Genomic DNA, 18,127 nt, shown 5'->3' with positions numbered 1-18,127 from the left:
GAAATATAGAAGAACTCCCATGACTAGGGAGTGGAGAGGCGGACGTACAGGGGGTGGGGAGCGCCGTCTGCCGGTCTCGTGTTTCCTTTGCATGGGACCACACCAAGTAGCAGAGTGCCCCGAACGAAAGGCTTTGAATGCTCTAAAAGCCCTTCGAGGAGAAACAGAAACCACGGCAGTAACCCCAGGAGAAAAACAAGATATGGTGGGAGCATTGAGATTTTTGGGGGCATTGGAGTGCCAAGTAGTTACCAAGTCTCAGGAAAAGAGCTTAATGTATGTGGACCTTCTTTTGAATGGAAAGAAGATCAAGGCCATGATTGATACAGGGGTCACTCATAATTTCATTACTAATACAGAAGCTCGGCGGTTAGAACTACAAGTAGACAAAGATGTAGTAAAATTGAAAGCAGTGAATTCTGAAGCGTAAACCACGGTGGGCGTGGCGCCTAAAGTAGCCTGCCAAATAGGGTCATGGTCAGGAACAATTGATTTCACCGTGGCAACCCTCGATGACCTTGATGTGGTATTGGGGATGGACTTTCTTAAGGTGATGCGCTCAACGCCGATCCCAGCCGCGGACTATCTAGTGATAATGAGAGATACCCCTTGTGTTGTTCCCACAACCTACAACACTTTCGACGAGAGGAAGTTGCTTTCAGTCCTCCATTTCAAGAAGGGAGTAAAAAGAGGAGAACCTTCTTTCATGGTGCTACCGGTAGTTTCATAAAATGAAGAAATAGGCGAATATCCGATTGAAATTAAGGAAGTGTTAGAAGAATTCAAGGAGGTAATCTCAGAACCATGGTTCGAAATTGCGGTCGCGGGTAACGTCGCGAAACAGTCGCGGGTGTCGCGGGAGACACGGGTGTTACGTAACGGGAAGCAGGCGTAACGGTCGTGAATTTTTTTCACGCATGCACAACCATGCCAAAATTAAAAAATAAGCATGAAATCCATTAATACATGATTTTTAATGAATTTTGAAGGCTTTCATTCAACCTACAAATGCTTTTTAATAGACATTATTATTTTTATATTAATTTTAGTGCGCTGTTTACAACAAAAAGCATATTTTTTTATAGTTTACATTACTTTAATAAGTAAAAAGATGTAGAAATGTAAAAATCAATTAATTAAAGTCATAAAGTTACTAAAAATGAATCAATACTCAATAGACTTAATACTCAATATACACATTACACATACATGAATTTAAAAAGTGATTAATATCAAATATCAATAAATAGTTGAAAATACATGAATACAATATTACAAATTTATAACATAACACATGTCACCACCAAAAAGAATGACGTGGAGGGTCTTCATAATTTGCATCTGTAACTTGAGATTGGGATGGGAAATTATCTCTCCATCCTTGTGGAAATACATAGTTGAATGAACCCAAGTTTGCGTCATTTTGTTGTTGCTCTTGAAAATGTACTGGTGATAAAAATTCTCCTGAATAATGTCTATAAGTTGGGGCAGGCGCTGGCTCTGGGTAGTGTGTAGAAGAAGACTCACTAGATCCTGAGATTCCTGATCCACTGGGATAAAAATGTGAGTCACGAGATGCATAATGTGGATATGCTGGATGAGATCCATATGATTGTGATGATGAACCATCTAAACCAAAGTCGCCAAAACTACGAACCACACCATAGGAATCTTCAGTAGAATCGCTAGGGTCACCATGAGCACTCCTTCTCCTGAGTTGTGAAGATTGGTTCCCTGGAGGAATACCCAAGTCATAATTTTCAGGTATGTCATGTAGTCCATAAGGATCAGAAGGATATATATCCCTTCCAAATGATGTTCCTATATCATATCCATAATTATATTCTACACCGCCGCCTCCACCACCACCACTGCCACCCGCCCCCCAACCCTAGCTCCAGCACCACTATTACCATCATCATCACTTGGTGGGCTCAAACCAAGATTGTCATCACTTTGTGTACGTTCAGGACTTGAACTTGAATCATCATGCGCGTTTATTGGTGGTTGATCACCTCCTTCTGTAGTACCACCAACCTCTTCATTTAACCAATTTGAATTGTCCTGACCATCGAGTAGTGGTGTCTCTCTCTCCTCTAACCATTGACTTAAAGGATCATCTTCTTCGAAAATGTAGTCCAAATTGATAGGATTGAAACCCTCTTCAATTTCTCGTTGGCTTCTTCTCATTGTACGTCTTAACTTTAACCTCATGTTGTAATGTACGAAAACAAGTTTTTGTAGTCTCATGTACTTTAATCTATTTCTTGTTTTCGTATGAATGAGGCTAAAGGTGCTCCAATTACGCTCACAGTTCGAAACTGATGTGGTCTGACTAAGAACTCTAATTGCTATTCTTTGGAACTCAAGAGCACACAAGCCATAATGAATCCACCATTCAGCTGCATGAATAATTAAAAAGAGTTTTATGTTAGTATAGCGTATTTCAAAAGTCAAGTTTGAACACAAAGAGAGAAAATAGAGTCATTTTCCATTATTTAGCTATATAGCCATATTTACCAGGATTTGTTTGTTTCACTGTCCTTTGAGCCAACGGGGTTCCAAAAGTCTTCTGTCTATCTCGATATAGCAACAACTAAAAAAGGATGATTGTGAAATATAATTAATTAATTAGATGTATTAATAATTATTTTTGAAAGTATTACAGAATACTAGAACAATTCATTATTCAATTTAATGGAACCAATACTTACTTGATTAATAGCCCGAATTTGAGTATCTATATCGGGTACCAACTTGATTATCACTTTTTTAACTCCATCCATGACTTCTCTAACAACTTCAGGAGAGGGTGGGGCACCATAAAGAAATTGTGGGTTCAAAAAATACCCTACAATTAAATTTAGAAACATATTAATCAATATTTTTCTAATGCAACTATGCATAATTTAGAAGTTAAAATAATAAGAAATTGTATTTGATTTACACTTACCAGCAGCGTGCAAATCTTGGTGCAACTGAAAAACTCCACCAGTTGTCAATAATTTTTCAATAGTCTTTGTAAAACCGGCAATCTTTTTGAATGGCCAACTTCGCCCTATCAATTGCCTCGTATATGAAGCCCATGGTTGGTTTTTCATCACCATCAACCAATTTAAGAACTTTCACCAAGGATTTTTGCACTTTAATTATATCAGAGGCCTTTTGCCAAAAATCTTTGCCTAAGATAATATTCTGGGCCTGATTTTGCCATTCCAAACCTTGAGTTTTTCCAAGCATCAGATGTAAACATTTCCCTTAGTGCTTGTTTATACCTGACAATAGTCTCCAAAACAATGAAATTTGTGGCAAATCGAGTGATGGCAGGGCGAAGTAACTCTCTATTCTTTGTGAATTTCTTCATGAAATTCACTGCCCATGTGTGGTTGTAAATAAATGAGGTTATTGTTCTTGCATCTTCTAAGACCTTCTTCACGTTACTTTTCTTACCAATATCTTCAAGAATAAGGTCTATGCAATGAGCTGCACATGCTGTCCAATAGAGATTGGGCCTCTTCTGCATTAATAATTTTCCTCCTACCTTCATTGCAGCTTCATTATCAGTCACTACTTGGACAACATTCTCCTCTCCAATTTCTTCAACCACCTCGTCCATTAATCTGAAATGAAATTATAGATTCAATAATTACTACTATTTAATTAAAAACATGCAAGTCCATAATACTATTTGCATATACAATTAAAATTAAAAAATTACCTGAAATAATATTCAGCTGTTCTGCTTGGCACATCAGAGGCATCAATTGATTTATGAAACACGGTGCCTGTATCACAATAAACTAAAAAGTTTATAATGTGTTTTCTAGTTGGTCCTGACCAACCATCACACATAAGTGTTACACCTCTCTCCTTCCAAATTCCAGCAAAAGAAGTTATATAATTTTTCATTTCTTGATACTCTTACTCCAAATAAATTTCAGATATCTCATAGGGTGATGGACCCTTCACCCCCTTTCCAACCTCTGCAACAATATCAAGCATAGGTTGCATAAATGGAGAGTCAGCTGCATTTGCTGGAATCCGATTATAAATTAGGAATTTTCCAACCGCTTTTCCAAATTTACTTCTTAAACCTTTCAGTAACTTTGTGTTGATTTTTGGTTGTTTCGCACTCTTGCTTCTTTCTAAAATAGGATCCATTGCCTTTAGTCTAGCTTCAGGGGCATCAGGATTGATCCATTGTCATCCACTACCTCCAGCTTCTCGACCACTATAAGATCAAGCTCCTGCTCTATTGAAACCACTGGTAGCACCACCAATGCCAGAGCCACCTCCCTCTTCATAAATATTACCCCTTCCAGTTGTTCTTGCTCGAAATCTTTGTCTCTCTTCTTATTGTTGTTGTGATCGTATGTCTCCTTCCAGTTGTTCTTGCTCGAAATCTTTGTCTCTCTTCCCATTGTTGTTGTGATCGTATGCTTTCTTGTCGAGCAAATCTCATACTTTCTTCTTCCAAGTCTTCTTCATCACTCAAATTCTCAAAATCTCCTCTAATTTGGGCTTTTGCTTCTTCTTACCTTTTTTGTTTATCTCTTTTCTTCTCAGCATACTGTTGTAGATGTTTCATCATTTGTTCTCTTACTTGTGTGGTCACATTTGAGCATCCAGCTACTTGACCCTTTTTATGTGCCACGTGTTGTTTCAAGCGTGTAATGCCCCCTTTGATTATCTTCCTACATAACTTACACATAATAACATGTCTATTACCGTCCACCGCAGTACCAAAATGCCATCCAATATCCTCACTAGGTAAGTTTTCATTTCCTCTATCACGTGACATATTGATAGACTTAATTTGATGATCTCTACACAAAACATAAAGAAAATACAAAGTTACAACCTTCCTACGATGACAGGAATAATATAATCAGTAATTTAGTAAATATTAAATAATAAGTACTAAATAGTCCTAATTTTAAATACTTATTACGTAAAAATAAAGTATAATATTTGATTAAAAATAATAAGTAATGTTTATTATTTTTATATTTAAATAAACAAAATTATAAAATATTAGATATTTTATTACAAAAAAAATATATTCCTTAGTCTTTAAAAAGATATTTTCATTATTTTTTATAGCTTGATTTTATTTTCATTTATAACTATAAGAAATTAACATTGTAATTTTAAAGGTGAAAAATATTTTTGTTCTACTTTCATATACATCACAGCATCACAAATAGAGAAATCCATACATTACAAATTGACTATTTAATTTTTTAAGTATTTTCTCAATATATGGATTAAAATTAAATTTTTCTACAAATTCTAGTAGTAATTAGTAAAAATTAGATTTATTAATGTATTGACTATTAGGTTAATTTTTTTTTTATTAAGTTATCAATTTTTACTTTATTTGATAACTAAAAACAAAAAATAGATGTAAACATTTATTTTACCTAATTTTAAATTTAAGGTCAAAATGATGTTTTAAAACTTAAAATATATTAATAAACAGGGTCACCCTACTCAAGAAATGGCAAGTAGATACACATGTAACATAAAATGGGTGACAAATGTTATTTAATTTTTTTTTCTTTTATAATATGAATATTATTTAATATTTTTTCAATAGATTGGAGTGAATATGATATCTTCTTTATCAAAATGACCACTTTGTCCTTCTGACATAAATAGTATGTTAGCCAATTGGTGCCATGAATTAATTTTATTTCTATAAGTTTGGCAAATCCTAAGACTAAATATTATAATAATTGTGCAGAGTATTCCTTGGAATTCTTTAAGAATGGTGAAAAATAGAGCTCAATTAAGCCTAGATAATATAAAATGCCATCACATGGATGTCTTGTGTACATACATTATTTTAATGCTTTGTTTAGATGGTGAATGCAGTAGTGGATATTCAAATATTATTATAAAAAAGGCTTCAATTATTATTGGTAAATATTAATTATTTACTAACCTTAAAAAATATTAATTATATACAATTAATAATTGCTTGCTATGTCATGGAATTAATTTTCATAATTATTTTTCAAAAAATATAATACAATTAAAATATTTATAAATTAAGAAAATTTTATTTTACATAATTATCAATGATTTCTAATTTTTTACTCTATTAAATTATTATTATTTTTAATTCAATTAACAAACCTATTTTACAACAAAATATAATTTAAAAAAATAACATAATGATAAGTTTTGGGGTGTTTTGAGTGTTGAGTTTTAGAGTGTCTCATACGCTGGGGCTGGTATTCGAGTCAGACCGAGAGAGGCAGGGATCGAGGGAACTCGGAGTGAGCCTCAAAGGAGTGAAAGGCTGCGAAGCACAAGCAGCGATGACTCCAAGCTCCTGAGGTTGAAATCGGAGAGACTGGCTGGTGGCGACGCGACGACTGGCGGGGAAGGCGCCGACGGCGATCCAGCGACTCGCAGGGGCGGCAAAGCTTGTTGCAGACCTGTTTCCGGACTAGCCCAAGTTGGCTGCAACTGCAAGTCTGGCACTTCTGAGTCCTGGAGGGCTGCGAAGTGCGAAGATTGGTAGATCTGCTTCGGTGTGCTCCACTCTCAGGCTTTCGAAGCCTTCTTTATTGCTTCGCCCAACAAAATTTCAAGTCATTTGTGAACCTTGTCCATTTTAACCCTTTGATGGCAGATGAGTGTGGGGACCGGGGAGAGGGGAAAGCAGCGCTGCAACCTTCTTCCTGCAGCCAAAGCCTTCAGCGTCTGGCAACCTCCTGTCGGCCATGTAACGGTCCGTAACGGACCGTTACGACGCGTAACCGTTGGGGTATCGGCCGTTACGCGCGGGATTTTTTCTGAACCGCATTATCGTCTCGTATCGATTTCTGGGCCTCCAAGTTCCCTTTCCGTTACGTTCGTCTGTTACTCTACCGTAACGACCGTTATTTAAAACCAACCATTCTCAGAACAAGCTCCCTGGGTTTTACCCTCGACGAAAGATAGACTCACGAATTGATTGTTTCCTTCCGGGGTCAAATCGCGAGCACTGCCCCTTATCGGAATGGCCCCGCCTGAATTAGCTGAACTTAGAAGGCAACTAAATATCTAATAGCACAAGATTCATCCGTCCGGCCAAATCAAAAGCATCTTTTAGGCCCAGTGGTTATTTTAGAGAACAATGGAAGTCTGCGATTGTGCGTAGATTATTGATCTCTTAATATGGTTACATTCGTGCACAAGAGCCATTTTCGTGATTGATGATATTTTTGACGCAAGTTAAGTAACAACAGCCAATTTCCTAAACGTCCTTTGAGATCGGGATACCACCAAGTGCATTGCATAGGGATATGAACCTGAGACCACTTGTGGTCATCCGGTATGGAGCATTTATTCATTGTCTGCTTTTTGGTACAGAATGCACCTGCACCCCTACTTTAAATATCATGTTTTTCTAGGACTACCTTTGATCGGTTTGTAGTCGTCTACCCTTGATGACATAGGGTAATTCAGGCATCCTTACAAACATTAAGATCATCTTCAGTAGGTATTTCAAAAACTTCTCCGAGAAAACATTTTTTAATATGTATAAAGGGAGAAGTGTTCTTTCACTCAAAGCGTATTAAATCTTGGGTGACATATCATTGAAGAAGGCTAGATACGGATGGTCCGCAAAAGTACAAACCATCAATGATGACGAGCGCCTACACCGTTAAGAGAACGATCCTTCTTGGACTCAAGCCCACTACTATCAGAACTTATAGAGGGATACTCTAGACGAATTGTGTCCTTAACAGATTTATTGGAGAAAAAGGGTAAAACATGGGGGTGGTCAAGATTGTCAATCAGCATTTGTTGAATTTAAAGAAGATTGTAGGAGATCCTGTGCTAACCCGTCCTGATGTGACAGAGCCTTTGAGTGCAAAAATATCTCACTTTGCATTGGGAGAGTTCCCTTCAGGAAGGTCATTCCAGTTGCTTTTGAAAGTAGAAAATTACATGAGTGCCCGAAACGAACTATACATAACGCAAGAGAAGAAATCTTCTAGCTGTTAAATGGTCTTCAAGTGTGAGGCACTAATCTCTTGAGGTCCAAATTGTGAAAGAGAAATAATGTCGGCAGTTACTCACTTCTTGTCACAACCGGACTAACCACCTCAACATCCCGTGTGGCAGGAGAAGCTTCTAGCGGAATTCAAGTTTGATTTTGAATACAAGGAGTGAAGACGAATGAAGTGGCTGAACTTTAATTAGAAAACTGAATTGGCCACACTACAACTAATAAGTCCATCTATTTATCAAACTGTAGGGTGGCGTTACGCACCTTGAAAGAACTAATTAGGAACCTTTAAAGTGCATACAAAGACGCAGACAAATTGAACAAACTGGATAGAATAGGAAGACCACGACAATTCTGGTAGAAGATGGGTTGATAATGACTAAAGGCAGGACAATCTACGTGCCTAGAGTTTTTTGGAACTTGAAAAAAAATTTACTAAGATGTCATGATACTTGTGGCTGACATCCCGGATGGCGAAGAACTCATGCATTGACTTACACAGAAGGACTATTGGGGCGAATATGTAGAGATGCGATGAGTTGTTAAGCAAACTTTGCTTGATCTGTCAACAAGACATGTCTAAGGAAAGACGCCTCAAGATTGTGGAGCCCTTTGCTAGTACCTGGCAGGCCCAGGGGAGAGTGTCTCTTTAAGACTTCATTTCCTATTGCAAAAGTAGAGGAGTATGATCACGATTCTTGTGTTATTTGATATCGGTTTTCAAAAGATGCAAATTTTTGTAACCAGTTTCGAAGTCCATGCTCAGTGAGAAGAATGGCTCAGCTATTCTGTAAACATGTAGTGAAATATTGTTTGTTCGAGAGAGTCTAATCAGTTATAAGGATGTAGATTCACTAGGGGATTTGAAAAGGCGTGCTCTTTTTCGTTTGATGGTCAAACTTAATCTTTTCCACCAACTAACACCCTCAAACAGATGGTCAAGCAAGCGTTTTTAATGGGAGTGGAGATTACCTTACCGACATTTTGTAAACTCAAATCAGAAAATTGAGTTTTCTCCTTATTGGACACTGCACAATTTGTTTTAATCTATGAATCCTCTACGACTCACAGAACCTTCTGAATTTGGACAAGTCACAGCCGAGCTCGTGTACACTCTTGATGGTCATACAAGGGAATTGCCTGAAAGCATACGCAATTCAAAAGAACTGGTGCAAAACGTCAAGTCACTCGAGCTCAGTTGGAGAAAAGCCTCAAAGCGCCATAAAGAAGGGGAGACAAGGGCGAACAACCACAACAATTGAACTGGAGATCCTGGTTTTTGTAAAAGTGCCACCAGAGACATTTCGATTTCTTCTCGTGAAAGATAAAAGACTTTTACGCCACTACTTTACGAGGGGCCAATCAAGGTGATTCCGAAAGGTCGGACATGGCATCTTTCAACTGAACAAACTAGAGTGGATGAAAATCCATAGACGACCATCCTCAGTGTTGTTCACGTCAGCAACTAAAGCCATTCCACCTAATGAAAAGATCCCGGGCACCGACAACAGTAAGGAGATCACGATTTCCAAAAGGCAAACTATAACAGGATGTCCAAGAGATCCTTGCCAGACGATCCGTCACAAAGAACTTGTCAACAGCAACAATATTTGGGTTCATGGATGGGTCTAGGAGAGAGAGCATAGTTGTAAAAGGCAGAAAAATCTCCAGCAAAATCATGCAGAAGTTGAGATTTCATAAATCCGTAGATATGACCCCCAGCATCAACATCAGAAGTTGAAGAGACCTTCTACAAACAACCACGACATGCGTCGATAACATGAGTGGGGGAGGATGTTAGGGAGTGACAATGAATTGGGGAAAAATGGAAGAGGATACTACTACTCCCTCTAATTGCATTCTCCAGGGATTTATAATGAATTTTGATGCTTGTGTTAACGTTTATTAATCGTTTTCTCTTGATATGATAAATACTAGTCCCTTTTCATTATTGTGTTATGGTTGCCCTTGGATTGTGATATATCTTATTGCTTTAGTATGATTCGTGTATATAAATCCTTTTGCCTCGTGTGATTCCTATCTTTCCTAGTTTCTTCTCTCATTGGTATTGAGACTTATCTGGGGCTCGTGCTTGCCGGCTTGAACGTGTGACTATGCTGGACCGTCTACAAGAGCCCTCACAAGTGCACATGACCCTTACCACCTGAGTTCCTATTTTGGGGGTCCGTGACCGTTGCTTAATGTGGACTGTTTTCAAGACAATTGCCAAACAAGGCAAATAAAAATGCATCAAACGTGTAAATCGATTCGTTGCAGCATTCCAAATGTGGCATATGACTCACCATAGTTTTTAGCCTAGTCTGCTTCCGCACCCATTACCCCTTCCTCCGACCACCACAATCAGTCAAATCTTAGTATAGAATTTTTAAACACCATCACTCCTATCGCTCAATTCAGGCAGCAAAAATCGATCTGACTTGAATGATTCTCCATGATTCCTGAACCTAGGAGATTGAGTGGAATCCGAATGGTTTAAAAATCTCAAAGAAGAAGAAGAGACCTTTCTTTTTAAAAAACACATGTTCCTTCCATATTGTCCCCACCCTAGGGGATTGAAGCGTGTAAGGGGTTTGTTTGTATGTTTGTTCTATCTCGAAAAGAAGGATGAATAGAACATCAAGCCTGGCCATTGCTCTCACAAAATCGATGATCTTCACTCTTGTCAAAGTGTATTTTTCTTCTAACCATTGAGCAGAAAGGGCAGAACCACTGGTAGGCTAAAAGTGGTATTGACATTTTTATGCCGTCAAGATCGAGATTGGTTTTTCATTAGTCTTTTGAAGTTTCTATTGTTCTTTTTAATTTTTTTCTATTTGCCTTTCCTCCCTCTTTTTTTAGTTAGAGAAAGATAAATGACTTGATTTTTTTTTTCTTGTTAAAATCTCAAAATGTATTCCATTTTTTTTTTGTGTATAGAATGCATGTGGGTTTGGAATTGATTTTGGAAATTTGTGCCAAATCCTTCTGATTTTCAATTCTCAATTCATTAAATAAGGGATTTTCAATTCACAATTGATCTCGATTGAAAACTATGTGCCTCACTCTATGAAGCATATACCATGTAAATAATGGACCAGTTTTTAATTTGCATCTTTAGCACAAGCCTAACAAACAATCCGAATCCAAGCCTTGGTAGAGGGGTACACTAATCATTAAGCTTTTACATAAAATGCTCCAAGACACTACATCTTCAAACACACCTGTCTTACAAGAAGAAACTTTCATTCTGGTGTCCGGGATCTTTGCATTGGTGTCCAAGGTGCCACATTTCCTCAACCTATACCTTACTAATAAAAGGGTCTAACAATTTTTTCGTCGGCTGTCATCTCACTACCACACCAAACCCGCATAAACAATGCCCGCTGGCGGATGAGAACCTTTCTCGAAAGAAAATTTGAAAATCCATTTGCTTGGACGTAACTTAGTTAGCATCATCCCCGCCAAAACTACGAACCACACCATAGGAATCTTCATTAGAATCGCTAAAGAAAAGGGTCACCATGACACCTCCTTCTCCGTGAGTTGTGAAGATTTGGTTCCCCCCTGGAGGAATACCCAAGTCCTAATTTTCAGGTCTGTCTGTGTCATAAGATCAAAGGATATATATCCCTTCAATATGTGCCTATATCATCCATAATTATATTCTACATCACAAATACAAGTCTACAAACTACAAGTCTAATCTACAAATGCTACACCGGCCTGCCATCGCCCACCACCACTCGGCCACCCCGCCCCCCCAACCCTAGCTCCAGCACCACTATTACCCATCAGCATCATCACTTGGTGGGCTCAAACCAAGATTGTCATCACTTTGTGTACGTTTCAGGACTTGCCTTGACATCAATGCGCGTTTATTGGTGGTTGATCACCGATCCGTTCTTCTTGGAGTACCACCAACCTCTTCATTTACCAATTGAATTGTCTGACCATCGGTAGTGGTGTCTCTCTCTCCTCTAACACCATTGACTTATAGGATCACTTTTCTTCTTCGAAAATTAGTCCAAGATTGATGGAGTGAACCCTCTTCATTTCTCGTTGCTTCTTCTCATTGTACGTCTGTAACTTTAACCTCATGTTGTAATGTACGAAAACAAGTTTTTGTAGTCTCATGTACTTTAAATCTATTCTTGTTTTCGTATGAAGAGGCGAAAGGTGCTCCAATTACGCTCACAGTTCGAAACTGATGTGGTCTGACTAAGAACTCTATTACTCTAATTGCTATTCTTTGGAACTCAAAGCACAAAAAGCAGCCATACTGCATCCACCATTCAGCTGCATGAATAATTAAAAAGAGTTTGATGTTCGTATCGCGTATTTTCAAAAGTCAAGTTTGAACCCAAGAGGAAAATAGAGTCATTTTCCATTATTTATGAGCTATATACGCCATATTTACCAGGATTTGTTTGTTTCAACATCAATCACTGTCCTTTGAGCCAACGGGGTTCCAACAGTCTTCTGTCTATCTCGATATAGCAACAACTAAAAAAGGATGATTGTGAACTATAATTACATTATTAGATGTTTAATATTATTTTTGAAAGTACTACAGAATACTACGAACAATCCATTATTCAATTTAATTGTACCAATACTTACTTGATTAATACCCGAATTTGAGTATCGATATCGGGTACCAAATTGATTATCACTTTTTTAATAGACCTCCATCCATGACTTCCTAAACACTTCAGGAGAGGGTGGGCCACCATAAAGAACTTGTGGGTTCAAAAAATACCCTACAATTAATTTTAGAAACATATTAATCAATCTTTTCCTATGCGACTTGGCATAATGTAGAAGTTAAAATAATAAGAAATTGTATTTGATTTACCTTACCAGCACGTGCAAATCTTGGTGCAACTGAAAAACTAAACTCCACCATTGTCATAATTTTTCGATGTCTTTGTAAAACCGCATCTTTTTGAATGGCCAATCTTCGCCCTCTCAATTGCCTCGTATATGAGCCGCATGGTTGGTTTTTCATCACCATCAAACCATTTAGAACTTTTTCACCAAGGATTTTTTGCACTTTAATTATCTCAGAGGCCTTTTGCCAAAAATTCTTTGCCTAAGATAATATTCTGGGCCTGATTTTGCCATTCCAAACCTTGATTTGTCCAAGCATCAATGTAAAACATTTCCCTTAGTGCCTTGTTTATATCCTGACACTAGTCTCCACAACAATGAAATTTGGGTGGCAATCCGGTGATGGCAGGGGAAAGTAACTCTCTATTCCTTTTGAATTTCTTCTGAAATTCACGTGCCCATGTGGTGGTTGTCAATAAATGAGTTATTGTTCTTCTTGCATCTTCTAAGACCTTCTCACGTTCTTTTCTACCAATTCTCTTCAAGAATAAGGTCTATGCAATGAGCTTGCACATCTGTCCAATGAGATTGGGCCTCTTCTGCATTATAAGTTTCCTCCTACCTTATTGGGCAGCTTCATTATCAGTCCTACTTGGACCAACATTCTCCTCTCCCAATTTCTTCAAAAGAAACCACCCTCGTCCTTAATCTTAAATCTGAAATGAAATTATAGATTCAATAATTATACTATTTATTAAAACATGCAAGTCCATAATACTATTTGCTTACAATTAAAATTAAAAAATTACCTAAATAATCTTCAGCTGTTCTGCTTGGCACATCAGAGGCCTCAATTGATTTATGAAACAACGTGTCCTGTATCACAATCAACTAAAAAGTTTATAATGTGGTTTTCTAGTTGTTTGGTCCTGACCAACCACACACACTAAGTTTTTTGCAAACAAGCATACCCCTCTCTCCTTCCCAATTCCAGCAAAGAAGTTATATAATTTTTCATTTCTTGATACGCTTACTCCAAATAATTTCAGATTATCTCATAGGTGATGGCCCTTCACCCCCTTTCCAACCTCTGCACAATATCAAGCTAGGTTGCATAAATGGAAGTCAAGCTGGCTTTGCTGGAATCCGATTTAAAAATAAATTTTTCCAACCCCAACCGCTCGCTTTTCCAAATTTACTTCTTACCTTTCATAACTTTGTGTTGATTTTTGGTTTTTCGCACTCTTACTTGCTTTCTTTCTAAAATAGGACCTTTCTTTAGTCTAGCTTCAGGGGCATCAATTGATCCTTGTCATCCACTGACCCTCCAGCTTCTCGCCACTTAAGATCACTCCTGCTCTATTGAAACCACTGGTAAGCACCACCAAGCAGAGCCACCTCCCTCTTCATAAATATTACCCCTTCCAGTTGTTCTTGCTCGAACTTTGCTCTCTTCTTATTGTTGTTGTGATCGTATTCTCCTTCCTTCTCCTGTTCTGCGTCAAATCTTGTCCTCTCTTCCCATTGTTGTTGTATCGTAAGCTTCTTGTCGAGCAAATTCATACTTTCTTCTTCCAAGTCTTCTTTCATCACTCCAATTCTCAAAAAATCTCCTCTAATTTGGGCTGTTGCTTGCTTCGTACCATTTTTGTTTAGCTCTTTTCTTCCAGCATACGTTTAGATGTTTCATCATTTGTTTCTCTTCTTACTTGGTGGTCACATTTGAGCATCATCTACTTGACCCTTTTTATTGCCACGTGTTGTTTCAGTTCAAAGCGTGTTAATGCCCCCTTTGAAGATTTATTCTTCCTACATAACTTACACATCATAACTGTCTATTATGTCCGTCCACCGCAGTACCATAATGCCATCCAATATCCTCACAGGTTCAATTTTCATTTCTCTATCACGTGACAATTGATAGACTTAATTTGAATGATCTCTCTACACAAAACATAAAGAAAAATAAAGTTACAACAACCTTTCCTACGGATGACAGTGAATAATATAATCAGTATTAGTAAATATTACATAATAAGTACTAAATAGTCCTAATTTTAAATACTTATTCCGTACAAATAACGTATAATCTTTGCATTCAAAATACTAAGTAATGTTTATTATTTTTATATTTAAATAAACAAATTCTAAAATATTAATTTTTATACAAACCAAAATATATTCCTTAGTCTTTAAAAAGATTTTGTTCCTTTTTTTTATAGCTTGATTTTACTTTCATTTATAACTATAAGAAAATTAACATGTAATTTTTAAGGTGAAAAATTTTTGGTTCTACTTTTCAATATACATCCACAAATGCATCACAAATAGAGAAATCCATACATTACAATTGACTATTTAATTTTTTTAAGTAATTTTCTCAATATATGGATTACAAATTAAATTTTTCTACAAATTCTAGTAGTAATTGTTAAAAAGTCGATTTATTCTGTATTGACTATTAGGTTAATTTTTTTTTTAGTAAGTTCTTTCAATTTTTTACTTTATTTGATAACTAAAAACAAAAAATAGATGTAAACATTTATTTTACCTAATTTTAAAATTTAAGGTCAAAATGATGTTTTAAAAATTAAAATATAATAATAACCATTGTAACCATACTCAAGAAATGGCAAGTAGATACACATGTAAAATAATATTGGTGACATATGTTTATTTATATTTTTTTTCTTTTATATATGAATATTATTTAATATTTTTTTCAATAGATTGGAGTGGAATATGATATCTTCTTTATCAAAATGACCACTTTGTCCTTCTGACATAAATAGGTATGTTAGCCAATTGGTGCCATGAATTAATTTTATTTCTATAAGTTTGGCAAATCCTAAGACTAAATATTATAATAATTGTGCAGAGTATTCCTTGGAATTCTTTAAGAATGGTGAAAAATAGAGCTCAATTAAGCCTAGATAATATAAAATGCCATCACATGGATGTCTTGTGTACATACATTATTTTAATGCTTTGGTTAGATGGTGAATGCAGTAGTGGATATTCAAATATTATAATAAAAAAGGCTTCAATGATTATTGGTAAATATTAATTATTTAATAACCTTAAAAAATATTAATTATATACAATTAATAATTGCTTGCTATGTCATGGAATTAATTTTCATAATTATTTTTCAAAAAATATAATACAATTAAAATATTTATAAATTAAGAAAATTTTATTTTACATAATTATCAATGATTTCTAATTTTTTACTCTATTAAATTATTATTATTTTTAATTCAATTAACAAACCTATTTTACAACAAAATATAATTTAAAAAAAAATAACATAATGATAAGTGTTGTGGGTGTTGAGTGTTGAGTGTTAGAGTGTCTCATACGCTGGGGCTGGGAGTCGAGTCAGACCGAGAGAGGGCAGGGATTCGAGGGAACTCGGAGGAGCCTCAAAGGAGTGAAGGCTGCGAAGCACAAAGCAGCGATGACTCCAAGCTCCGAAGTTGAAATCGAGAGACTGGCTGGTGGCGACTGCGACGACTGGCGGGGGAAGGCGCCGACGGGCTATCAGCGACTCGCAGGGGCGGCAAAGCTGTTGCAGACCTGTTGCCGGTGACTAGCCAAGTTGCTGCAACTGCAAGTCTGCAATTCTTGAGTCCTGGAAGGCTGCGAAGTGCGAAGATGAGTAGATCTGCTCGGTGTGCTCACTCTCAGGCTTCGAAGCCTTCTTATTGCTTCGGCCAACAAATTTTCAAGGTCAGTTTGTAACTTTCCATTTTACCCTTTGAATGGCAGATGAGTGTGGGGACCGGGGAGAGGGGGAAAGCAGCGCTGCAACCTGCTGCCTGCAGCCAAAAGCCTTCAGCGAATCTGCAACCTGTCGGCCATGTAACGGTCCGTAACGGACCGTTACGACGCGTAACGTTGGGGTATCGGCCGTTACGGCCGTGAATTTTTTCTGAACCGCATTATCGGCTCGTATCGATTTCGGGGCCTCCAATTTCCGTTACGTATCGGCTGTTACGCTACGTAACGACCGTTATTTAAAACCATGCTCAGAACAGCTCTCCGGGGTTTTACCACCTCGACGAAAGATAGACCACGAAATTGAGCTTTTTCCGGGGGTCAAATCGCGAGCACGTGCCCCTTATCGAATGGCACCGCCTGAATTAGCTGAACTTAGAAGGCAACTAAATGATCTAATAGCAACAAGATTCATCCGGCCATCAAAAGCATCTTTTAGGGCCCCAGTGTTATTTTAGAAGAAACAAGATGGAAGTCTGCGATTGTGCGTAGATTATTGAGCTCTTAATAAGGTGACAGTTCGCAACAAGTATCCCATTTCGTTGATTGCTGATATTTTTGACCAGTTAAGTACAGCCAAATATTTCACTAAACTGGACTTGAGATCGGGATACCACCAAGTGCGCATTGCATAGGGAGATGAACCTGAGACCACTTGTGTCATCCGGTATGGAGCATTTGAATTCATTGTCATGCCTTTTGAGTTAACAAATGCACCTGCTACCTTACTTTAAATATCAGGTTTTCTAGGACTACCTTGATCGGTTTGTAGTCGTCTACCTTGATGACATAGTGGTATTCAGCTCATCCTTAACAGAACATGAAGATCATCTTCAGTAGGTATTTCAAAAACTCCGAGAAAATCAGTTATATGTATAAAGGGAGAAGTGTTCTTTCACTCAAAAGCGTATTAAATTCTTGGGACATATCATTGAAGAAGGCTAGATACGGATGGATCCGGCAAAAGTACAAACCATCAATGAATGACGAGCGCCTACATCCGTTAGAGAACTGTGATCCTTCTTGGGACTAGCCAACTACTATCAGAAGCTTATAGAGGGATACTCTAGAAGAATGGTGTCATTAACAGATTTATTGAGAAAAGGGGTAACATGGGGGTGGTCAGAAGATTGTCAATCAGCATTTGTTGAATTAAAGAAAAAGATTGTAGGAGATCCTGTGCTAACCCTTCCTGATGTGACAGAGCCTTTTGAAGTGCAAACAGATATCTCAGACTTTGCATTAGGGAGAGTTCCCTTGCAGGAAGGTCATCCAGTTGCTTTTGAAAGTAGAAAATTAATGAGTGCCGAACGGAACTATACAACGCAAGAGAAGGAACTTCTAGCTGTGGTACAATGTCTTCAAGTGTGGAGGCACTATCTCTTGAGGTCCAAAATTGTGGTAAAGAGAAATAATGTCGCAGTTACTCACTTCTTGTCACAACCAGGACTAACCTCAAAACAAGCCCGTTGGCAGGAGAAGCTAGCGGAATTCAAATTTGATTTTGAA

The 18,127-nt window shown here is 37.3% G+C and overlaps 2 protein-coding genes across 11 annotated transcripts in view; both read right to left on the bottom strand.

The window, feature by feature from the left end:
* LOC131165449 (NAC domain-containing protein 78-like) overlaps nt 1-18,127 on the bottom strand; it is a 65,616-nt gene that overhangs the window by 15,187 nt on the left and 32,302 nt on the right. The window lies entirely within an intron of this gene.
* LOC131165450 (uncharacterized) lies at nt 1,219-4,786 on the bottom strand. The gene is made up of 4 exons (XM_058123289.1): nt 2,954-4,786; nt 2,715-2,851; nt 2,521-2,596; nt 1,219-2,402 (listed from the first exon to the last, which is right to left on the bottom strand). Exons 1-4 carry the CDS (start codon nt 3,105-3,107, stop codon nt 1,846-1,848), a joined length of 924 nt encoding a protein of 307 aa, XP_057979272.1. The 5' UTR covers nt 3,108-4,786; the 3' UTR covers nt 1,219-1,845.

This window comes from Malania oleifera, chromosome 10 (assembly GCF_029873635.1).
Source record: "Malania oleifera isolate guangnan ecotype guangnan chromosome 10, ASM2987363v1, whole genome shotgun sequence".
In the NCBI taxonomy this organism is placed as follows: domain Eukaryota; kingdom Viridiplantae; phylum Streptophyta; class Magnoliopsida; order Santalales; family Ximeniaceae; genus Malania; species Malania oleifera.
Note: the sequence above shows the minus strand (reverse complement) of the source record. Positions and strands in the feature narration are given on the sequence as shown.